Source organism: Martes martes (genome assembly GCF_963455335.1).
Source record: "Martes martes genome assembly, chromosome: 10".
NCBI classification, from domain to species: Eukaryota; Metazoa; Chordata; class Mammalia; order Carnivora; family Mustelidae; genus Martes; species Martes martes.
Genome location: NC_137898.1, coordinates 60506353 through 60532452, shown reverse-complemented (window position 1 = coordinate 60532452; position 26100 = coordinate 60506353). Strand labels below are relative to the sequence as shown.

General features: G+C 38.6%; 1 protein-coding gene across 1 annotated transcript in view; it reads right to left on the bottom strand.

Moving 5' to 3' along the window:
* The window catches only part of RNF169 (ring finger protein 169), an 84476-nt gene that overhangs the window by 12741 nt on the left and 45635 nt on the right, over window positions 1-26100 (bottom strand). The window contains exons 3-4 of the mRNA XM_080816824.1: window positions 15835-15981; window positions 11979-12097 (exon numbers count right to left, since the gene is read on the bottom strand). Coding sequence (XP_080672950.1) covers window positions 11979-12097; window positions 15835-15981 — 266 coding nt within the window. The remainder of the gene's footprint in view (window positions 1-11978; window positions 12098-15834; window positions 15982-26100) is intronic.

Genomic DNA, 26100 nt, shown 5'->3' with positions numbered 1-26100 from the left:
GTACCACACTGTTTTAATTAATATAGCTTTGTAATACAGTCTGAAGTCAGGAAGTGTGATACCTTCAACTTTATTCTTTCTCAAGAACAAAGGCTATTTGGGGTCTTTCATGGATCCATACAAATTTTAGCGTTGTTTCTGCTATTTCTATGAAAAAGGTCATTGGAATATTGATAGGGATTGCATTGATATAGGTGGTTTGGTTGGTATAGAGTTTTTATTATTAATTCCTCTGATCCATAAACAGGGATAGCTCTCCATTTATTTGTGTCTTCAATTTCTTCCACCAATGTCTTACAGTTTTCAATGTACAGATATTTCACCTTCTTGGTTAAATTTATTCCCAAGTTTTTTGTCTTTGTTTTTTGATGCTATTGGTGAATAGGGCTGTTTGCTTTCTTTTTTTTTTTTTTTTTTAAGATTTTTAAAAAATTTACTCATTGGAGAGAGAGAGCAGCAGCACAACGTAGAGGGAGGGGCAGAATGAGTGAGTGAGTGAGAGAGAGGGAGAGAGAAGCAGACTCCCTGCTGAGCGGGAAGCCTGACACAGGCCTCAATCCCAGGACCTGGAGATCAATACCCAAGCTAAAGGCAGATGCTTAAGCATCTGAGCCACCCAGGTGCCCCTATTTCTTTTTCTTTTTTCTTTCTTTCTTTTTTTTTTTTTTAACATTTATTCATGAGAGAGAGAGAGTGTGTGTGTTGGGAGAGGGAGAAAGGGAGAGATTCTTAGGAAGACTCCCTGCTGAGTGCAAAGCCCAGTGCGGAGCTTGATCTCACAATCCTGAGATCATGACCTGAGCTAAAATCAAGAGTCAGATGTCTAACTGACTGAGCCACCCAGGCGTCCCGGGGCTGTTTCCTTTCTTTTTCAGATATTCCATTGTTAAGTGTTAGAAACATAAGTGATTGCTGTACTAATTTTGTAGCCGGCAACATTACTGAATTCATTGATTAGCTCTAACAGTTTTTTGGTGGCCTTTGGGATTTTCTGTATATAAGATCATATCATCTACAAAGACAACTGTACTTCTTGCTTTCTAATTTGGTGAAGACTCTCTTTGAGTTTGTTTGGTGACCTGTGAGCTTCCCCAAAATAGACAGCCAAACCTCTCCCCAAATTTAGTTCTTACTTCTTTTTTTCTTAAAGCTTTTTTTTTTTTTATGATTTTATTTATTTATTTGACAGAGAAAGATCACAAGTAGGCAGAGAGGCAGGCAGAGAGAGAGGAGGAAGCAGGCTCCCTGCTGAGCAGAGAGCCCGATGCGGGACTCGATCCCAGGACCCTGAGATCATGACCTGAGCTGAAGGCAGAGGCTTTAACCCACTGAGCCGCCCAGGCGCCCTAGTTCTTACTTCTTTAAATAAGTTTTCTATTCCCCTCTCCTGCTCTTCTCCTTCTGGAACTCTAATAATTTGCAAATTGTTTCTTTTGATGGTATCCCACAGGTCATACTGGCTTTCTTCACTTGTTTCTCATTCTCCTTTCTTCTGCTTGATCCACTCTGAGGTTGATGTTCTCCGCTGCATTTTTCTTTTCATTCACTGTATTCTTCAGCTCCAGAATTTTTGTTTGGTTCTTCCCTAAGACTTCTCTTTGTTAGACTTATCTTTCTTTTTTTTTATTGTACTGTTGTCCTGATTTAGCTGAACTGTCTTTCTGTGTTTCCTTGTAGCTTACTAGGCTTCCCAAAATAGCTATTTTGAAGTCTTTATTGTGTATATCACAGTCATGTCTTTGGGATTCATTACTGGAAAATTATTATGATCTTTTAATGGTGTCATATTTCCTTGGTTTTTCATGATTCTTGAAATGTTGCATTGCTGTCTTCACATCTGAAGTAACAGTCACTTCCTCCATTCCTCTTCATTAACTGCCTTTGGAAGAGAAGTATCTTCCATAAGCCTTGGTAGGGATTCTGAGGCTTTCTCAGACCTTCTATGGGTACACCTGCTCCTTGCTTCTTGCTTCCTCTTGTGGCAGAATTCTTAAGCTTGTATGACTTCTCTTGATTCTGGAACATACCAGGTCAAGTGCTGACAGCCTCCCTTCTGCTTTTCCAAGGGTGGCACTAAAGCTCAAGTTTGTGGTCTCTCCCTTCTCCAGAGTCTGACTGGCTTTCTAGAGTAGTCATTTACCAATACTCATTCTCAGTACCACTGGGAATATGTACCAGAAGCAGGCGACAGGGTGGAGGTGTGAGTAACGTGTACAATGTGCTGGTAGTGCCTGTGAGTCAGGTGGGAGGATCCACAGATGAAGATCTGGTTATTTATTTGAGACTTTTCTTCATTTTAAATCTAGACCTTTAAAGCTATAAATTTACCTCTAAGCACTACTTTTAGTGCATTCCAACAGTTTTAGTATGGTGGGTTTCATTTTCATTCCTCTGAAGGTATTTTCTAATTTCTCTTGTGATTTCTCTTTTGATCCATTGCTTCTTTTAATGTATTGTTTTAATGTCCACATATTTGTTTATTTTCCAATTTTTCATCTGTTATTGACTTATAGCTTCATTCTGTTGTGGTAAAAAATGGTATTTTGTATTATTCTGATCTTTTAAAATTTATTGAGATTTGTTTTAGGCTGTAACATATGGTCTGTTCTAGAGAATGTTCTACGTGCACTATAGTAAAATGTGTGTTCTGCTGTTGTGCAGTAAAGTGCTTTATATATGGTAAATCTATTTGGTATACAGTATTGTGCAAATCTTCTATATCCTTGTTTACCTTTCATCTGTATATTATATCCATTATTGAAAGTGGGTATTAAAGTCTCCAAGTATTATCATTAAAATTCCTACTGGCCCCTTCAATTCTGTCAGTTTTTGCTTCACATATTTTATGCATTTATTATTAGGTATATATGTGTTTACAATGGTTATATCTTTTTTTTTTTTTAAAGTAATCTCTACACCGAACATGGGGCTCAAACTCATGATCCAGAGATCAAGAGTCACATGCTCTACTGACAGAGTCAGCCAGGTGCCCCATATAATGGTTATATTTTATTAACAGATTGATATTTGTATCATTATACAATGCCTGTCCTGTCTCTTGTAGTAATTTTTGTCCTAAAGTCTACATTGTCTAATATTAGTTAAGCTACTCCAGCCAGTTCTCTTTTGGTCACTGTTCACATAGAATATCTTTGTTTATCCTATCATCTTCAACTTATTTTTGTCTTTGGATCTAAAGGGGTCTCAGCATATAGTTGGATTTTTTTTTTTTTTTTTTTTTTTGAGAGAGAGAGAGAGGGAGTGGGAGGGGCAGAGGGAGAGAGAGAATCTTAAGCAGACTTCACACTCAGTGCAGAGCCCAATGCAGGGTTCAATCTCACAACCCTGAGATCACGACCTGAGCTGAAACCAAGTCAGACACTTAACCAACTGAGCCACCAGGCACCCCATTAGGATCATATTTTTTATATATATATTTTTAAAGATTTTATTTATTTATTTGACAGACAGAGATCACAAGTAGGTGGGGGTGGGGGGGAGCAGGCTCCCCGCCGAGCAGAGAGCCCAATGTGGGGCTCGATCTCAGCACCCTGGGATCATGACCTGAGCCAAAGGCAGAGGCTTTAACCCACTGAGCCACCCAGGCACCCCTAGGATCATATTTTTTAAAAAACCATTCTACCATCTCTTTTATTTGGAGAGTTTAAGTCATTTACATTTAATGTAATTACTAATAAGGAAGGACTTACTTCCGCCATTTTGCTATTTGTCTTCTCTATGTCCTATACCTTTTTTGTTCCTAAATTCCCCATTAATGCCTTCTTTTCTATTAGATATTTTCTGTGTACTATTTTGAGTCTCTTCTTATTTCTTTACTAAATATGTTGTAGTTATTTCCTAGTGATTGCTATGGGGACTACAATTAACATCTTAATTTACAAAACCTATTTCAAAATTAATAGCATAGCAGAATCTATTTCCAAATTAATAGCAATTCAATAGCATACAAAAACTTTGTTCTATATAACTCTATTCTTCCCCTTTTACACTGTTGTTACATGAAGAGCCACAAAAATCATGATGGTAAAAACATCTTATAGCCATAAATGTATTATTATTTTAGTATTTGGTCAAGATAACAGGATTCAAAATACTGGCTAAGAATAGTCAAGACTAATGAACTTGATAATATTCTTAGGGTTGGAAGAACTCAAAAATAAAAGAAGTAACTACTCTCATTACTTTGTGCACATCCATTTCTGTACCCCCAAACCCTAACACAGTGGATATAATTAACAAATTTCTTATAAATGAACAAAAATTATGTACAGAAACACCTCTCTCCTCCTTATGAAAAACAAAACAAAACGAAACCAGAAAACTTCAACATTCATTAGGAATGTAGTATCTGTCAGGCACTGAGCTGCTTTAAATATATTTTATCACTTTTAATACATAGAGAAAACTGGGGTGCCTGGGTGGCTCAGTGGGTTAAGCCTCTGCCTTTCACTCAGATCATGATCTCAGGGTCCTGGGATCGAGCCCTACATCGGGCTCTCTGCTCAGCAGGGAGCCTGCTTCCTCCTCTCTCTCTGCCTGTCTCTCTGCCTACTTGTGATCTCTGTCAAATAAATAAATAAAATCTTAAAAAAAAATACATAGAGAAACCCTACGAGACAAGCATCATCATCCTCATTTTACAGACAAAGAACTGAGGGAAGTGATCTTCCAAGGTCACACAGCTGAAGCCAAGGTTTAAACCCATATCTCTGTAGATTCTAAGCCTGTGCTCTTTCTACCACAGCATATTGATCTTTCGTTCTACTCTACTCTGCCACAGAACAGACCCAGCACATCTAGGGAAGCTCTCTTTTCCAAAAACATAATGGAGTCATAAACAAGAGAAAGCAGCATTGTCTGAAAGGCAAGTGGCTTAAAATTTCCATTGCCAAGAGACCAGATGGTTTCTGGAATGTAGAGTTAGGCTAAAAATACCAACAACCACAATGAATCTGACTTACAAAGAAAAGGAGGGGCAGCCAGTATAAACATGCAGCTGGAAAGCTAGAAGATTTAATGCTTATAAAACATTGCTTAAAGGGTTTTCAAATGGCAATACATGATATAAAACATTAGACAGCTCACGCTCTCAACCGTTCAATCATCACTCTCACATATCCAAACCACATTAGTTTTTTAATTAAACTCTCAAGTCTGGTAGAGCTGAGTTCCACCAAGAAGCTAAAGTCTGGAGAGGAGCCTCCTTTGAGCCCCTAACCTGCATGTATGAGCCCTCCCAGCTACCACCACATACACACACACTTGAATGAAAGCAGCAGCTTCCTTAGGCTCCATAGTAGCTGCCATGCACCTAGAAATGGGTGAGATTTTGTTATAATCCTTCCTTTATGTATTTATGATCTGGGTTATCTGCCTTGTGTATGCTAGTATTCTTTTTTTTAAGTGTACAGTTTAATAATTTTTAATTCACAGTTATCTAACCATTACCACAATCAATTTTAGAATATTTCTATCACTTCAGACCCCTCAAATGGCAGGATAACTGAATAGGTTCTGTTTACCTCTGATAGAACTAGACAGGGCATACATTAAACCAACAGAAGGAAGGCAGCTTTCCTTTGCAAAGGCAGATCATTTCAAGACCAGGTTCCAAGTGCAGAGCCTTTGGTCACAAGGGTTCTGACAATGGTTTGATGAGAAAGTGCATAGGTTTGAAATAAAGAGAGACCTGAGTTCAGTTCCATCTCTATCACTCTAATGAGGTGAGAAGCTCTTGGGTGATTTACTTAACGTCTTTGAGCAGCATGTTTCTTAGCTGTAAAATGGAAACAGTACTATAAAACTTGTAGAATTAATGTGAGAACTAAATGAAATGAGGAATGTGAAGTACTCAGTATGACAGGAAGCATGAAGAAAAACTAGCTCCCCTGATATAGACCCCGACCACTCCCCATCCTGCCCTCTGAAAATACCAGGTATTTCCGTCCTGGTGCAGCAGAGAGATTACTGACACCTATATTCCTGCCTCTCTCCCTAAGTTCCACATCACTTCTCCTTAAGCTAGCTTCCCTTTTCAACCAGATTCCACTACTTTTAACAAGATTTGTCCTCTTAATAACCAGCCCATCTGCTTGATTTGTTTCAATTCCTTTATCCCTCCCCAACACACACACACACACACACACACAGAGAGAGAGAGAGAGAGAGAGAGACATGAGCACAGGACATGCCCCACGCCGTCACCAAGTCTGTGGCTTCTTATAACTCACTATGTCATCTTTCTCTGTCTCCACTCCCCCATGGCTATTGTTGGGACTACTCCCCACACACAACTTGCTAAGTCTAATCCTTAGATTTTTACAGAACTTTCCAACTACCATCGCCCCCTTTATTTTCATGCCACAGCCTCATTCTCTCCACTCTTTAAAACTCTGCTTTAAGCCACTTCTAGATGCTTCCATTTTAGAGGTCGAAAGAATCTTAAGAAACTACTCAGTAAAATCCCTGCCCAGCAGTAGGTCACCAAAACAACCTGAATTTTATATACATGAGACAGAAGGGGGTCAACTGAGTTTACTGGGGCTCACACTCCTACTTCCCTACCATCTCCCTAGACCAGCCTCCCCATCCCCATCTCTCTGGCTTTGCCTTCTTTCATCCATTCTAGAGCTATTCTTCCAATATCATAACACTCATATATCTGTTTGGTATCTGTTACCTGAAAGCATCTATATTTTCATTTGCTCATTTTAAGGAAGAAGGACAAGTCTGCTTATTTTAATTTACTCCAACACTGACTGGGCACATTTAATACTGCTGAGTCTGTCAATCACTAACTCTATCTCTCCACCAACACACCTTATAGTAAGCACCTAAGGTCTCTTGATATGTCCCACTCTGAACCACAGACTCAGGCTTAAAGTATCTGGACATTAGAAAACAAAATAATGTGGTTTGTTTCTACTTAATTAAGGCTTAATTACTACTCAGTGGGAAACAGATTTTTCTTTTATACAATCTATAAAAAGTATCACCATAAGCTACTGTTAATGCATTAGAAGGCTAAAAGCAACTTTATACTCTATGAGCCTTATCAGTGTGGTCACTAGACTCCTCAAATCCCATATTAATCCTATGGAAGCTACTCTATAAAACAGCCACCAGCCCGTCTGTTCCTCAACAGCTCCCAGAGCCCTCCCTCCAATGCTGCAAGTCTGGCAGTTGATTCTGACAAAACTCCGGTTTAACCTACCCGCAGGTGCAAGACCTATCTTACTCGAATACTCCCCAAGTATTTCTTGAGCTTCCACTACAGGCCAGGCACTGTACTAAGCACTGCAACTATAAGACGTTGTCCCTGCTCACAAAGGATTTAAAGTCCGGTGCGAAGACGGGCAGAGGTGGCAGAGGGGTCCATACGAAGGAATGGGGGACAATGGGGTAGAGTAGGAAGAGCCAAGAAACCTCAGTTCTCAGATCCCTACAAGTTAGCTAGCTATCTACAAGTTAGCAAACCATGTTCTCTCTCCAGGCTTTAATCTTCTCATCAGTAAAACAAAAGAATTAGATAATATTTAAGATCTTTTTCAGCTCTAAGAGTCCACATTCTAAAAGAATGTAACAAAAGAGTGGCAGTAATAGTCACTGAACTTACCATGTACCAGAAATCCTGCGAGGCACTGTATACTTAAGATACAATTTTGTATGGAATGGCAATACTGGCAATACTGGATTACTATGTTTTTTGTTGTTGCTCATTTTTTAAACTGGAAAGAGGATAGATGGTTGAATTATATTCCTTTTTATGATTATGCCTTATTTCCAAGAAGAATCCAAAGTAACTTACTGCAAAAATACTTAACAGAGGACAGAGATCACATTAAGTAATAAATACGGAAAAAGTATATCAAAAAGTATATCAAAAGTTTTGTTTTTTTTTTATAGGCCATGCTGGAAAGTCATGATGACTGAATTGAAAACCCTGTCCTAATTCTAAACCTACTGATAGCAAAAGCAAAGAGGAGAATGCAAGTAGATATGTAGCCTTTTGAAAAGATACTACCGCAACAGAGAAAGTTTTTTCAGCCTAAGCTTTTGGAAGAATTTGCAATCAGGTTTTTTGATTCTGGTGAGGAAGAAGGGAATGAGGACTGAAGGGAAATAAGTATAAACAAACAAAAAAGCTTCTCAATATTTAAAATAGAAGCTTAACTTTACAATGATATATCTTATGCTTTAAGTTCATTTTTTTTCAATTAACATATATTTTGTGATTAACTTTGCAATGATCTTGGATTAACTATTACTCTATCTGCCTCCCATGGAGAAGTTTCATTTTCAATAGGACTGCAAAAGTTTACAAACAGTGCTTTAAAGCCCTCTTTGCTTTGAATTTTTCACATAAAAAGACTGAGCTGTTGGCAAGACTCATAACCAGAACCGATTAATGCATTCCTTCCAAAATAACCATCCTATCAGGCCTACTCACTCTTACCTCCATACCTTTGGCCTTAAGAAACACTTATGACGTAGATAAGTAAAACAAATGCAGATTGATTTGATTTAAATACAGTTGTAAAAACTTCCAAAGCTTTTACATATGACCTCTCTTTAGGATAAGAACTTATGGAGAAAACCTATTCTTTTTTTTTTAAGATTTTATTTATTTATTTGACAGACAGCGATCACAAGTAGGCAGAGAGGCAGGCAAAGAAAGAGGGGGAAGCAGGCTCCCTGCTGAGCAGAGAGCCCGATGAGGGGCTCGATCCCTGAGCTGAAGGCAGAGGCTTAACCCACTGAGCCACTCAGGTGCCCCCAAAACCTATTCTTTCGTTGTTGCTTAACACATGGAAAAAAATGCATGTGAAATATCCAAAAACTATTAAAAATGCTAATACTTTTTTAATATTTTTTTTACAGTGGTAAAATATATATAACATAAAAGTCACCATTTTAACCATTTAAGTTTACAGTCACACTGTTGTACAACCATCACCATGCTAATTTTTTAATATACAGTAAGCTACATCCCATTATTAGATGGGATTATTAGAGTAGGCAGTTAGTTAGGCTTTAACAGGATGCCTGGAGGCCAGCCATGGCTCACTACTGCTATCAGGGACCGTTAGAGACCCATCCTGGCTGTGCTCCAAAAACAAAGCCACAGAAGCCAGATCAAACCAGACAGATCCAAGACAAAGAAGGCCAGAGACCTAGACCAAGTAGGGAGAAAAGGTGTGAAACCCTGCTCCCAAGAAATAAATATCCCACACCCTAGTGAACAACTGTCAATAACAGACATCCAACCCCAGGGCGCTCTCCTAGAGCTTGCACATCCTCACATCTCAACAGTGGACTCTCGCTTTCATAAATTTTCCTACTTGCACTGCTCAACTGTTCTGTCTGATCTATCCTTGAACTCTTTCTTGCAAGAAGACCACAAGCCTTCAGTGACATCTTTGGGATGGGATGGGCTGGGTCCAGGCCTCAGGGCCAGGGATCTCACCAGTTCACCTGGCAACAATTTCAGCACTAACAAGTCCATATCGTTTTTCTAAGTATCCTTTGGAACTGAAATTTAAATATTTTCTTTTCTCAGGAAGAAAAGCATGTTGACTACATAAGAGAGGCAATTCACAGTATCACCATAAGTGATTTTCCAACCTAAGTTTTCCATGACATCAGCGAACTATGTCCTAAAAAGAAAGATATGCCTACCAACCAAATCCAATGAATTGTTTTAATAACTGTACTAATAACTGAACTCATTCCACAACCTTGGATATTTGGAAATGAATGCTGAAATGTGTAAGACGATTTGCAAACACTCCTTAATAGTAAAATGTTAAGTGACTCTTTTCCTATAAAGTAGCCCCCTTGTGGCTCAACAAGTAAGGGCAAGCGTGGGCCAAGGAGAAGGAAAAGAAGATATGTTACAGAGATTCCAGAGCCACACATAATCAAAAGCAAACCCTGGGCACCTGGGTGGTACACTAGGTTGGGCACCTGACTCTTGGTTTTGGCTTAGGTCATGATATCAGGATCATGGGATAGAGCCCCGATTCAGGCTCTGTGCTCAGTACAGAGACTGCTTGAGATTCTCCCCTCTCCCTGTGTCCCTCCCACTGGTGCGCTCTCTCTCTCTCTCTCTCCCTCTCTCCCCCCCAAATAAATAATAAATCTTTTTAGACATTTAAATCTAAATTTAAAAAAGCAAACCCCTCCATAAGAACTTAACATTTTACCCCTTAGAAAGAATTTTCTAAGTTCCTTGCAAGGCGTTTCTAAGTAATGACATATTAATCTGCTACCTCCTTTACAAGAACGAATTATAAGAGTAGAGACTGGAATTGGTGATAACCAATTAGGGCAATTTGGCCTTGGCATCATACTTGGATTTTAATAAAGAGTTGTCTTTTTTCTAAGTCATTTCAAATTATGAGATATTAATTAGCTAGTCAAAGACTGCCTAAAAGCAATATTTACTTGTTTTCGGGAGTATCTATAATGACTTAACTGGAATGAATGATACAATCTTTTTCTCTTTTCAGTAGATCTCTCTTATAATCATTAAAATATGCCTGCTATAAATGGGGGGAACTCCACATATACAATCAGCAGCTGAAAAATTCTTAGGTAATCTTGGATTTTTTAACTTTAGAGGGCATTTGCAGTTCAAGCTCATATGCACAACGTAAGAGTTTCATCTTTACCATAAATGGAAAATATGCTGGCTTACACCTTTCTTATTGGGTTCTGATTACGTCAATCAAACCTAAGTGGCTACAATATAGTGACCATTATACAAATGTCAAATGAATGAATAAATACTCTAGGAAAGTGCCTTCCTGGAAGAAGGAGTTACCATTACCTAGCGAAGGGAAGGTATTTAAGGGAGCGGGGGGGAGGAGGGGGGCTGGAGGCTAGTGAATTTTACTCTCAGAAATAACAGGAAAATCAGACTACTCCAAAAGAACACATACAAAAAAGATTCAGAGATTCAGATATAAAAACTACATCAAGGATCACAATAGTTTGTACTTTATAATATTCGTAAACTGGGAGGCTTTTTGGGGTCACATTTATTAGTGATTAGAAATAAAAAACCTCAGAATAAAAGAATAAATAGGTGCATATCCACAGGGACAGCAAGAAAGAGAGATCTACCTTACAGGGCTGCTGGGAAGGAGGAGAGGAACCCTAGACATAAGGGTGTGCAATGACAGCCTTAACCAGAAACAGACAACAAAATGGCATAAGATGATGTCTTTTCATTTTAAATTAAAACAGAGAGCATGGCACATAGTAGCTGTTCACAAAACGCCTCCTGAGTGAATGAGTCTTTCCTGCCATCCTCTCCATTTCTTTTTCCCTTTGTCCTGTTTTATGTATCCCTCCCCCCATCCTCCCTTCCTGCTCTTTTTCCTTCCATCCCCTTCCATCCTTCCTCCTTCTTTCCTTTTTCCTTCCATCTAGTCGTTCATTATTCCTCCATCATCAACATCCAACCATTTCCTCCTTCTTTTCCTCCCCACAGCCCGCAAAGTCTAAAGGATCAAGAGATTCCTTGAGGAAGGCCTTAGAAACTTTTCAGTTTGCCCTCTTGAAACCTATTCAAGATACATTAGTTCTAGGCATTGAAAATAAAATGAACTCTGACCTCATTTCCTACTAAGAGAAAAAAGTCCACTGAGAGAATGGTTGGATATTGTTAAAAGAAGCAATTTGTGGTTCCCTCCTAGGATAGAAAGGTCACACTTCACAGCACAGAAATTAGCATAATCCTACCCTCAGGATCCCACAAATAGGTAAAAATTACTTTTAGATCAGCTCCTTGTTCCAAATGGATATTCGAAAACCAATTCCCACATCATTCCCCCCTTCCCACCTCCCGCAAAGTGGCTGCAACAAATACTTTTGCTCCCTCCCGCCCAGTCCCTTCAGTCTCATACTGTAAAACGAAAGAACCGCAACTGAATTCAGTATCAGTCTCTTACCCTGCCAGGAAAGCTAAGGAGTAGGAGTTGTTCTTGGAAACAAATGCGGAACGATGGGTCTGTGTCATCTTGCCTCGGGAAGGTTCTTCGTTCTCTGAATCTGAGAGGCGTGCAGGACACTGGCAGGAGACAAGGGAGATAACACTATTTGGTGGGTCCACGGACTCTCCCAAAGCTACTGTTTCTCAGCTGGTGTAGGTCATGTCTCTGTGAGCACCTGTGTTTCCAACTGCCTCTCAGAGATCCCAATCTGGATATCCTAAATGTGGCTCAAACTTAATATACCCAAAATTCAGTTCACTCTTTTCTTCTCTAAGCCCCACTACCAACCCAGCTAGAAGCCTCAATGCCATCTCTGACTCTCTCCTTTCCCTTTCTTCAAAGTCCTAATAACAGTGTATGGAGGTTCTGAATACACCCAGTACTTCTTGATAGTTTATTTCATTTGTGTTTAATATCAGCCCCATTAACATGGGATGACCTGCCTTCTCCAGGTGGCAAACTGAGGCTTAGAACAGTTAATGTGCCTAGGACTGTAGAGTTAGTAAGTAGCTAACACAAGGACTTCAATCCAGAGTGTTCGTCTCCAAGCTGCCTCCATCCCGGTTCCACTCTATTCCACTCCACTCCTAAAAATGCCTTTCAGATCTACCCCTTCCCATGTATACTCCCTGTCACTGCCTTTCCTTAGATTCTCATCCTATTCTGCCTGGACTGTTGCAATAATCTACTTACTGGTCTTGCTCGGCTGGCCTCTCTTCCCTCTGATCCTACCATACCATCAAGCACGCAGATAGAATCCTATCACTCTACTCTCCGTGTACCATCATAGCATTTCAAAGCCTCCCTTCTGGGCATGCTATTATTCCCTTTGCTTAAAACTCTTTGTGCCACATTCCCTGCCTAAAAAATATTCATTAGCTCTTCAGGGGCATCTCAAATGCCACTTTCTCTGCAAGGGCTTCTAAATACCCCTAGAGTCAGCTTTTTCCATTTTCTTGATACTCATTCAGTTACCTTCATTTTATTTTAGACTCCCTTTTTGAGTTTTTCGATTTACATTTGAAGTTTCTTTATATGCACTTGGAAAAGAAGTCTAGAAGGATAGTTACCAAAAATGTTCATAAGGGTTATCTATAAGTTGTTGGGTGATGAGCAAGTTTTCACTTTTTCTTTGCTATAACTAAAATTATTATACCAAATTGTTTTCCAACAATTCACAGTTATTGGTATCAACTGTACCATTACAAATCATAAATTGCCAGGTCCATTTTATTTCCACTCCAAACTGATAACAACAGATGGTAATATCTTCTTCTAGAATAAGCACTTTCCTCCATTTCAATTCAACTTGATAAACATGAATCAAACACTTGTGATGTACAAGACACTGCAAGAGATTTTCAAATAGCTAGGATACATTTCTCTTAGTCAACAAACTTATAAACCTAGTAGAGAAACACAGATACACAAGCATAATGTAAAGGAGAATGAAACTGGTCCTATAAATTTACAAAGTTGGGAGGGGCGAGAGTAAATAACAGGAGGGAGAAACAAATGAGGAATCCCTAGAAGTTCCAGGAGGGTGACAGGTTTTGCACTGGGTATGGGCAGATGAATAGTCTTTCAACAGGTAAGCAGGGCAGCATTTCAATTAGATGAAAATGTAAGAGCAAAGACTCTAAGGAGGAAAAGCATAAAGTTATATATTTGGGGGCACGCAAACAGCTCTGTTCCCTAGAATTTGGGGGTATGAGCAATGACGGGAAGATCAGTTCAAACCATACTAAGGACCTGAACATTGGGGTAAAGAATTCTCGTTTAATTCCAGAGGAGATGGGTAATCACCAAGTCTCTTGGTGCAGAAAAGTAAAACAATCAGTTCAGCTCTAATCATATTGTTCTTTATATAAAATACAATCCCTTCAGCTGGCTTTCCACTGAACCTCTCTTGGAGCCTCAATTTGGTCCCAATCTGAATGTAGTCTTGGCAGACTAAATGAAATTATTTTTCCAATACTGAAGACTCTTAAGAGACATTTAAAGCAAAATCAGAGCTATTTAAAAATCCTCAAAAAGACAAAAGCAAACAGAAAAAGAGGTAAAATCACAAAAGTCTAAAACTTCAAGTGTTCATAAGTCAGTTTTTATTCAATGTGTTTTTGCATATAAAATTTTGTGAAACTGGCTATTACAAAAAAAAAAAAACCAAGTCTGAGGATTTATGCTTCCTGATTACTTTTAAGATTACAATTAGGTTACAATTCTTTTTAAGATTACAAAATGCAGTTGACTTCTATTTCAAAGCCGGTAGTGGCAAAAGAAAAATTAATTAGAGCCATTTCCTCGCCTTGACATGAATTAATACTAGAGATCATTTCCTGGAGGAAACTTGGATCCGGCAAGGCCAAAAACAGCAGGTTCTTTATATCAAAGGACTACAGTGGAGGGTAAGCTCTCTTTGTCAAGATCCGTTTGTCCTAAAGAGAAAGGTCCTTCTGGGTCATTTTGCTTAAGGGATCTAAAGGACGGCCCTGTTGGGGTGAGGAGGCAGAGCTGTAGTCTAGAGATCACAGACCGCAGTTGGGGCTGGTTGGGGCTATTACAGAAAACACACTGTATGTGCAAGGCTATCATATTTCATTCTCACCTTCCTAGCTAAATTGCATCCTCTCCAGTCTTTTTCCTTTTGTAGCTCCCAATGAACAGAGGATTAAGAGAATGCAAACATTTCATGTTTGTTAAACTGAATCTTTTAGAAGGGTGAAACCCTCCAAAATCCAAGTGACTACTTTTAATAAGAAGTAAGTAATAATTATTTTTGTTATAACTGGGATAAAAAATGCACAGTTAACAGCAGCAAATACCACTGATCCAAGAAAGCTTAAATAATTTCACTTCCTAAAGTTCAGGAAAAATGCCTTTGCAAAGAGTAAAGCAAAAAGCACAGTGAAATTAACTAAGCTGGCCAAAGTTGTACAGTCTGTTACGATGCTGGGACATGTTTAAAAGGCTAACTTCTGGTGCAGAGATTTTGTTTTCCTCTATTCTCTACTGTCTGTCTTATATACAATAAAGCTTTATTAATCCCAGCTAATTAGAAAGTTAACCTGAAATACTAACAAGTTTAAATGACAAACTATTTTAAAAGATTACAACTCTAAGGCTATCTTAAGTACACACAGCAAGCCACAGAAAATGTCTGATCCAGTATGATATACTAAAGAAAAAAACTCAATTGTAATTATCCATTTGAGCATCAAGTGAGCCTTCCAAAAATGCTTCTTACATACATTAAATATACCACTTACAACCTTTTCCAGGAATTTGCTTGGTAAATAAGTAACGTAAAAAAATTCAGGCAAGATTTGGCAAGATTAGAGGTCTAATTAGGGTTAGTTTAAACTAAGTAATCTAATATTGAAGCCTACCACCTTATATCTAGCACTATGTTGCTTAAGGCATTAAAAAGAATAGCGGGAAATCAAATCCAAGCTTTAAGGAAACCTAGCTTAGGATATAAGATGTACAAAACTCAAATGTCAAATAACAACACGTAGGTCAAAATGACAACATACGTATAAAATTTGCACAAGTAATATTCTATACTATGTCCCTCCCCTCACTCATTTTTTTTTCTCTGACTGTTCCCTTAATCTTTCTACCCAAGTCTATTGTCCCACTCATGCATTATTCTCTCTCTCATCTGGACACTAAGTTCTCTACTACTCGTACACTACACAGTCAGCAACTGTTACTGCCCTCATAGCTCAACCACCCAGGTTTTCAGACCCAAGTGACCTGGGCTAATGACTGATTTTGAGCCAGCTGTCCATCAAGATGGTGATCTACTTACATGTTCCAGATCTGTCTTCAGTGCTAATGGCTCATCTCTCTTCTTCTGGTCATCCATTTTCCTTTTCCCCGTTTCCATATCCTCTGATAACAGCTTGTGGATTTGATCTTCAGAGGTTTTCTCCTCTTGTAACTTTTCCTCTCTCAGCTAAAAATACAAACCACACCGTGAAGTAGAGTTTTAGGCAACGGCAGACTTCAAAACATCTACTCAGTAGTCTATCAGAATGAACAGATCACATGGCAGTCTGGGACTATTTTTCTTACTAGATGTAAAGCCCTCTTAATTTTTAAGTAAGTCTGCTTTTACTTGATTCTTGCCGAACATACACTGCATGGCTTAAGATTTAAATGCTCTGCATTCTTGAGCAATCTGAAATGATAAAAGCCAAGATAATACACATCATCAAAAAATAAGATTGATTCACTTAGCCAAAAAAGGTTGAACCTAATAACGTTCCTTATTCCCATAAACCTGATACAACTGCGTTAAGCAAAAAGAGCCCAGATAGAGGCCACAGAAGGCCAGAGAAGCAGGCAAGGCAAGACAGTTCTTCAGTCCTAGAGGCAACAGAAAAAATTATCACAGTTTCAATGTTCTGCAATTTATGCTATTATCTTGTGGTCCAGAGGGTAGGTCAAAATACATGGTTTACAAAGAAACTTAAGGTAGAGGCCTATGCTCCTAATATAGAGGAGACAGCAAGGCATTATGAAAATAAGATGAGTTTTGGAATAAAAACCTGGGTTCTGGTGGTTCTGTCACTTAGTTACCAGCTATATGATCTTGGGCAGATGAAGCATCAGAAAGGATCATATGCTCACCTACAGAATAGGGATAATGCTACTTACTTTGCAGATACTGTTGTAAGAAATAAATGAGATAATATGAAGTATTTAATGTAGTGTCTTGCTGTATCCTTATAGTACATTAAAAGTTTCCTTTCCAGGGGCGCCTGGGTGGTTCAGTGGGTTAAAGCCTCTGCCTTCAGCTCAGGTCATGGTCCCAGAGTCCTGGGATCGAGCCCCGCGTCGGGCTCCCTGCTCAGTGGGAAGCCTGCTTCCTCCTCTCTCTCTGCCTGCCTCTCTGCCTACTTGTGATCTCTGTCTGTCAAATAAATAAATAAAATCTTAAAAAAAAAGTTTCCTTTCCAAATCTCCTTTTATTTTCTTCACTGCCTGGGGTTTTAATAAAACTTAAGTGCCATAATGAATAGCAAAGCAATTACAATCTACTAATATTTTCAATCATACTTACAAAAAACAAATAAACCTAAAGAACAAATATTTTTCACTGACTGTTGCCTCAGAGTTAAAAAGCAAAATCAACAATAACAATAAACAACAATTAAGACTTAGTCTTATCTTTCCAATTTCTATAGGTCTGATTCCTACAGGCCTGAACTAGTCTTTAACACACTGAGTCTAATTCAAGAGGTTACCAATATACAAAGAACACCATACACAATGTTATGTCAAGAAGGGGCTCAAATGAAACAACGTACTCCCAAACTTGCCTCAAATCAAACAAGAACACAAAGGGGAAGAAAGCAAATCCACAGCCAGGGAGAAAGCAAGCCTAACATCAATGCTAACTGCCCACACGAAAGCTCAATGCCTTTTGATGATATTAGATGAGAAATTCTCATTCAACAAATTGACCAAAGGCTACGGGCGTTTCATTTTCACAATGGACAGGCAGTGTGGCAAAAAAGAGAACTAGTTTTAGCATTGCAAGAATTGCTATCATTTACCCAAGTCCTAGGTGTAAGGTGTCATACATATGTACATTATCTCATATGAGAAAACGAAGTTCTAGGAGTTAGGTAATGTGTTCAAATTCACAGAGCCACAGTCCTGGAGCTAGAATTCAAATCTAGGCTTATCTCAGTGGTTCTCATCTGAAGATGATTTTACTTCCCAGGGGACATCTAACAATGCCTGGTTGTCACCACTGAGGGTGTGCGGTGTGCGTTACTACTGGTAGACAGTGGGTGGAGGCCAGGGATTGCTACTAAACCTCTTAAATGCACCGGATAATATATGCACCCCAATAATATACACAAACATTGCTATTTTTTTAAACTATTAAATTTCCTATTTTATATATTTTAGCGTTTTGTCTAGTGGTTAACAGAGTTTGCATACTATGTCGTCTGGTTTTACCAGTGTTTTAAAGTATATCCTTTTGCTTCCTAATAATGTTTATTGTTGCTTTCAAAGTTTTTGACAATGAACTTTGACAACTATGGCTGGTGAAACCACCTTTCCATTGCAATGCTGCATCTCTAACACTGTCATCTTAACACAGCTAAAAATTTAAAACTTGAAAAACCCACATATGGATTTAAATCTTCACATGAATCATGTTTGTGTCTTCTCCATACTGGGTTCTGTAGAAGTTATTTTCTTGTCCCTTCTAATGGTTTTTCATAAGGACTTAAGAACTTGGTCTCTAGGAAAGAGTTTTCATATTCTGGGAAAATGCCTCAGGGAGTGTCAGAAAGTAGCATATACACTTGAAAAAGAATTATCAATAGCTGCTCTGTACTGAACTCTTCTTTGTTCCAGGCATTAGGTTTATAGAGCTATCTTCATTCAAACATTAAGGGCTCTGTGTTTATCCATCATTATCATTTTATAGACCCAAATATTAACACTCAGCGGTTAAAAGTTGCAGAGACTGAATACTGCAGAGCTTGGATTTTAAAGCAAACCACTGGCTTCAGAGATCAGGGTTTCCCAACCTCAGTACTTGGGGCCACATAGGTACTTTTTTGGGGGAGCTATACAGAGTCTGAGAAGAAGGCTCATACATAATAAATAGCTTATTTGGGAGCAGGAGTTAAGGACAGAGTAACATAACAAGGAAAGAAAGCCAGCAAAAGTGGTGTGACAGTTGGTCCAGTAACTGGCTACAGAGGACAATATGAGAAACCGCATGAAACGCATCTCAAGACTGTCAGTGTGAAGTGAGAAAAAGGGAAACATAGATCAACTGACTCCAACCTCCCACGGACCAAAGTTTGCTCCACAGTGTGTTAAACCCCCCTGACATTGGCTTGTACAACTTGAGCAAGTTCCCACGGTGGGCACTGCCACAGCGATAACAGAGAAGCCCAATGCTAAAAGCAAGAGGCAGGCAGTAGGAGCTAAAAGAGATCTCAAGCTGCGCCAAAGTGAAGCTGCCTACAACTGTAAAAGGAATGATTTTTACTGCCTCTGTTTTTAGATGCTAATTATTAGAGAAAAACTACTGACTTCTGTACATTCATCTCATACCCAGTCACGAAATACCATGTAATTTTTTCATGAAAATATCTTTACTTTGCCTTCACTAGTTTTTTTAAGATTTTATTTATTGATTTGAGAGAGAGAAAGAGAGCATGCACAAGCAGGGGGAGGAGCACAGGGATGAAGAGACTCTCTGCTGAGCAGAGAGCCCGATGCCTGCCTGGCTCGATCCCAGGACACTGAGATCATGACTTGAGCCAAAGGCAGACATTTAACTGACTGAACCACCCAGGTAACCCCTTCATGTGTCGAAACTGGTATACCTGGGAGCACCAAAATTCGTTTATCCATTCAAGTGTTGGACATTTGGGTTGTATTTAGTTTGGGGCTATTATAAATAAAGCTGCTAAAAAAAAACAAGTCTTTTTGTGGACAGATGTTTTATTTTGCCTGGCTACATAGCTACAAGTGGAACTGCTGGGTTACATAGTAAGTATATGGATTTTTTTGTTTTTGTTTTTTAAAGATTTTATTTATTTATTTGTCAGAGAGAGAGAGCACAAGCAGAGGGAGCAGCAGGCAGAGGGAGAAGCAGACTCCGTGCTGACCAAGGAGTCTGATGTGAGACTCGATCCCAGGACCCCCCGATCATGACCTGAGTCAAAGTCAGCCACTTAACCAACCGAGCCACCCAGACATCTCTAGTAAGTATATGTTTAAAATTAAAACATAATTGTCAAAATGTTTCCCATCGTGGTCATACCATTTTATACTCCCACTAGCAATGCATGAAGAGTTTCAGCTGATTCATAGTTACATATTCATTCTCACTCTTGGAATGGTTAGCCTTTTAATTTTAGTGCCATTCTAGAGGATGTAAGGGGACATTCCACTGTGGCTTTAATAACTATTTCCCTGTGGGCTAATTACGCTGAGCATCTTTTCATGTGCGTAGAAGCATATCTTCTTTTGTAAAGTATCTGGTCAAATCTTTCACTCTTATTATTTTTTTTAACCTTATTGCTTGCTAGGTGCAAGAGTTCTTTACAAATTCTGGATACAAATCACACATTTTGAGAATATTTTCTCCCGGTATTTGTTTTGCCTTTTTATTTCCTTAGCAAGTAAAAATTTTTACGTTGATAAAGTCCAGTATGTCAATTTTTTTCTTTTGTGATTAGGATTTTTTGTGTTCCTGTCTAGAAAATCTTTGCCTATCCCAAGGTCAAAAATTTTTTCTTCTGTGTTTTCTTCTGCATAATTTTAGCTTGTAAGTTTAATCTATGACCTATTTCGAACCAACTTTTGTATATTGTATAGAGATCAAGATTCACTTTTACATATTCATAAGATATTCAGTTTGTTCCAGCACTACCGTGGACAAGACTGTTCTTTTGCCACTGAATTACTTTTGTGCCTTGATGAACATTAGTTGACTATATATGAGTGGGTCTATTCCAGCACTATATTCCATTCTATTCCATTTATCTATATGTCTTTTCCTTCTGCCAATACCATACTGTCTCAGTGACTAGCATCATAGCAATTCTTGAAATCTGGTAGTAAAGTCCCCCAGTAACAACATTCATTATTTACAGACAAATAATCCTCCATCTAGAACATCCACTAGAATCTACAAAAAGGCTATTAGAACTACTGAAGAAGTTTTAGCAAGGTAATAGGATAGAATAGCAAAATATAAAAATCAATTTGTGTTTTCATTTACTCGTATGAACAACTAGAAAATGAAAATTCAAGAATACCATTTATAATAACATCAAAAATATCAAATACTTAAGATAAATCTGACAAAAGATGTGGAAACTGAAAGCCACAAACACTGCTGACAGGTATTAAAGAAGACCTAAAAAAAAAAAAAAAAACAGGATATACCATGTTGATGGGTCTCAAGACTCAATATTATTGAGATGCCAATTCTGCCTAAATTGATCTACAAATTCAATGCAATCCCAAACAAAATCATAGAAGGTGTTGTTGTTGTTGGAGGAGGAACTGGCAGGCTGATACTAAAATATATAGAGAAGGAAGAACAAAGATAACTTTGAAAAAGAACAATCTGGATAATTAACACTACGAGATTTCAATAATTGTTGTAAAGCTACAACATTCAATCAAAACAGCATGGTAATGGTATAAAAATAAATAGGTCAATGGTACAGATAGAATATACAGTTTAGAACCTAACCCATAAATACATAGAAACTGATTTTTGACAAAGGTATGAAAGCAATCCAGTGGAGAAGGGATAGTCTTTTCAACACAGTACTGGAACAATTGAATATCCATATGCACAAAAAGGAACTTAGATCTATACTCACATCAGGTATAAAAATTAACTCAAAATGGATCATAGACCTAAATGTAAAGCCTAAAACTATAAAGCCCCCGGAGAAAATCTCTGTGAACTTAGGCTGCGCAAAGAATTCTTATATATAACCCCAAAAGTATAATCTACAAAGAAAAAAACTATAAACTATCTTTCATGAAAGTTAAAAGTTTCTGTTCTTCAAAAGACTCTAGGAAAATGAAAACACTGACACAGACTGAGAGGAAAACATCTGCAAAGCATATACCTGATGAAAGATTTGTATCCAGAACATACAACGATCACTCAAAATTCAAAAGCAAGAAAGCATGTGACCAAATTTAGAAATAAGGCAAAAGATCTGAACAGACATTAAGCCAAAGAAAATATACGGAAAGCAACTAAACACATGAAAAGATGTTCAACATCATTAGTCGTTAGGGAAATGCAAATTTTAAAACCAAAATGAGATACCATTACACACCAATTAAAACTGCTAAAATGAAAAAGACTAACCATACCAAATGTTGGCGAACGTCAAGAGAAACCAGAACTTTCATACACTATTGGTAGGAATTAAAATAGTAAAATCACTTTGGAAAAATTGGGCAGTTTCTTAAAAAACAAAACACACATCTGCCATATGATCCAGCCATTTCAGACCTACATGTTCACCCTTCTAAGAGAAAAAGACTTGTCTATACAAAGACATACATGAATGTTCATAGCAGCTTTCTTCGTAACGGCCAAGAACTGGAAATAACCCAAATGTCTACCAATGGGCATATAAGGTAAACAGACTGTGCATATGCATACAATGAAATACTACTCCGCAATAAAAAAATAAAGTACTGATACAGGCAACACAGTGAATGAATCTCAATATAATTTTGCTGAGTTTTTTGAAAAAGCCAAACAGAAAAGAAAAAAGAGATACACTGGACTTCATCCAAATTTAAAACTTTGACCAAAGGACACATTATCAATAAAGTAAAAAGATGACCTAGAGCGTGGGAGAAGATATTTGCAAATCATATAACTTATATAAGGATTTCATATTCAACATAATAAAGAGCGCTTACGACACAACCCAGTTCAAAATTAAGCAAAGGACTTGAATAGTACTCAACATCATTATTCATAAGGGAAATGCAAATCGAAATCATTATGAGATACCCATTAGAATGACTATCACAAAAACATTTTTTTAAAAGATTTTATTTATTTATTTGACAGTCAGAGATCACAAGTAGGCAGAGAGGCAGGCAGAGAGAAAGGGGGAAGCAGGCTCCCCGCTGAGCAGAGAGCCCGATGTGGGGCTCGGTCCCAGAACTCTGGGATCATGACCTGAGCCGAAGACAGAGGCTTTAACCCACTGAGCCACCCAGGTGCCCCTATCACAAAAACATTTTTAAAGAAAGTAACAAGTACCAACAGGAATGTGGAGAAACTGGAGCCCTCAGACATGGTTGGTAGGCATGTAAAATGGTGCAGCTGCTGTGGAAAAGTTTGACGATTTCTCCAAAAACTGAACATACCATCATCCATATGACCCAGTAATTCTACTCCTAGGTATATACCCAAAAAACCTGAAAACCAAAACTCAAAACAAATACTGGTACACCAGGGTGTATTGCAGCTTTAATCGCAACTGCCAGAAAGTGGGAACAACCCAAGTGTTCAAGAGATGAATGGATTTAAAAAAAAAAAAAGAGAGAGAGAGAGAGATGAATGGATAAACAAGATGTGATTTGTCCATACAATGGTATGTTATTCAGCCATAAGAAGAAATGAAATACTAAGACACGCAATAGTGTAGACAAACCTCCAAAACATTATGCTATGTGAAATAAGTAGACCAAAAGAACAAATACTGTATGATTCCATTAATATACCTAGAATAGGCAAATCTGTAGAAATAGGAATTTAGGTTAGAGGTTACCAGGGGCTAGGGGGATGGAGAAATGGGGAGATATTGATTAATGGGTACAGGGTTTCTGTTTGGAGTGATGAAAAAAAGATAGCAGTGACAACTGTACAATACTGTGAATGTACTTAAGGACACTGAACTATACAATTTAAAATGGCTAAAATGGCAAATTTTGTTATATGTATTTAATAGCACTTAAAAATGTTAAGTGTTGGGGTACCTGGGTGGCTCAGTGGGTTAAAGCCTCTGCCTTCGGCTCACGTCATGATTCCAGGGTCCTGGGATCGAGCCCCGCATTGGGCTCTCTGCTCAGCAGGGAGCCTGCTTCCCTTCCTCTCTTTCTCTGCCTGCCTCTCTGCCTATTTGTGATTTCTGTCTGTCAAATAAATAAACAAAATCTTTAAAAAAAAATGTTAAGTGGCATATAACCTATTCTGTAAGTATCATTAAGTTCCAGCTAGCTTTCTATCCTCTTAGATACTACAATAAACATCTTGCATGACAGGTTCACTCTAGGCAATATTTTAGAAGCAGGATTCAACTAATCTCCTGGTCAGAACCAGGTAAGTGAATTTTCCACTAACAGCTAAACACAAAGCCAAACAAAATTCCTAGCCACAGGGCAACGTTCCAGAGATAGAACAGGCTACTGAGCTCACTGGATTCTTAAGTCCTACTCATGCGAGGTCAGAAATGCCTGTGCAGTATTTGTAGCTAATTCATCTGTCTTGAACAGCTAATACTTGTTTCACCATGAAAAATTATTTATCTTCAAAATTGTAGAATCTGGGTAATCAATATCCAGGCATTCATTTTATTGTTCTCTCCACTTTTATATTTGTTTGAATATTACAAAAATTTGAAATTTTGAAATCATTTCTAACATCTGTTATGCTAGTTAACAAACCTAAGCCACTAGATGATTATAGCAATAATAGAAGAGCTTATCAGAGCCTATGAAGTGAAGGTTCTTTTTTTTTTATATATTTTATTTATTTATTTGACAGAGATTACAAGTAGGCAGAAAGGCAGGCAGAGAGAGAGCAGGAAGCAAGCTCCCCGTCGAGCAGGGAGCCCGATGCAGGGCTCGACCCCAGGACCTCGGGACCATGACCCGAGCCAAAGGCAGAGGCTTTAACCCACTGAGCCACCCAGGCGCCCCTGAAGTGAAGGTTCTGATCAGAGTCTTTTGAGGGCTATATAACTACTCCAAAGCGTATAGTATCTAGGAGTACTTCGAATGTTAACTAGCCATGCTTAGAGATTAAAATAAAACAGATATATATACCACACTATTTCATATGAAATATTTTCAAGTCTCTTTCATAACATCCAGAAAGTACTTCCATCGTGGATTTTTAAAATAAATTACCTGGGGTGCCTGGGTGGCTCAGTGGGTTAAAGCCTCTGCCTTCGGCTCAGGTCATGATCCCGGGGTCCTGGGATCGAGCCCCACATCGGGCTCTCTGCTCAGCAGGGAGCCTGCTTCCTCCTCTCTCTCTCTCCGCCTGCTTCTCTGCCTAGTTGTGATCTCTGTCTCTCAAATAAATAAATAAAATATTTTAAAAATAAATAAATAAATAAATTACCTGCATCTAGTTACTTGTTTTCAAATCTCTTGGCCCCCAGACACTATGAGCTTCTTTTGAAGGGGAGCATGGAACTGTGACCTATTGATTCTTTTTTTTTTATTTATCTATTTGACAGATCACAAGGCAGAAAGAGAGGAGGAAGGGCGCCCGGGTGGCTCAGTGGGTTAAAGCCTCTGCCTTTGGCTCAGGTCATGATCCCGGGGTCCTAGGATTAAGTCCCGCATCGGGCTCTCTGCTCCGCGGGGAGCCTGCTTCCTCCTCTCTCTCTCTCTCTGCCTGCCTCTCTGCCTACTTGCGATCTCTGTCTGTCAAATAAATAAATAAAATCTTTTAAAAATAAATAAGTAAATAAAAATAAATTTAAAAAAAAAAAAAAAAGAAAGAGAGGAGGAAGCAGGCTCCCCGCTGAGCAGAGAGCCCGATGCGGGGCTCAATCCCAGGATCCTGGGATCATGACCTGAGCTGAAGGCAGAGGCTTTAACCCACTGAGCCACCCAGGCGCCCCATGTCCTATTGATTCTTGATTTCCTCGCTCTTGCTTGAGTTCTAGACTAGTATCTGTGTCCAGAAAGTTCAGTTACACAAATAATTACAGAGTACTAGAGGCTATGTGTCAGGCATATTTTTAGTGCTGAGGATATAGCCCTGATCAACAATGACAAAGTGGTTCTCACTGGGCTTACATTCTTGTAGAATGCAATTGAAGTGAATAGTAAGGTTGGACCAAACAATTTTGAAAAGGTCCTTCCAACAAATACTCTCTGTGATACAAATTGTACTGCTGTGGTGACCAACTAGTCCCCATGCTTTGGGGAAGCTTCTCTCAATTGCACAACAAAAGGTAACCAACCAACCTGTCGGGCAAACACAGAGCTGGTGGGAGGAGGGCTGCCCTGACACTTTAAAGACAAGGGGCTCATTCATCCATAATCTCCTCATTTTCTTATCTGAATTAGTATAATGGTCCACTGCCCAATGACAGACTACAGAAATGGTTTGTGACAACTGTAGGACCATAAAGCTTCATGGTGTTTCATTTATCTGCCTCCTACCAACAAGTGATAGCAATTTTTTCCTATAAATTAAGATGATGATATAAGAAAACATTCAGTAAATTACAAGAGTTACACACATGTAACTCATTTCCTACCTTTTCTAGTTATCTCCGGGCCAAAGGGTCTCAAA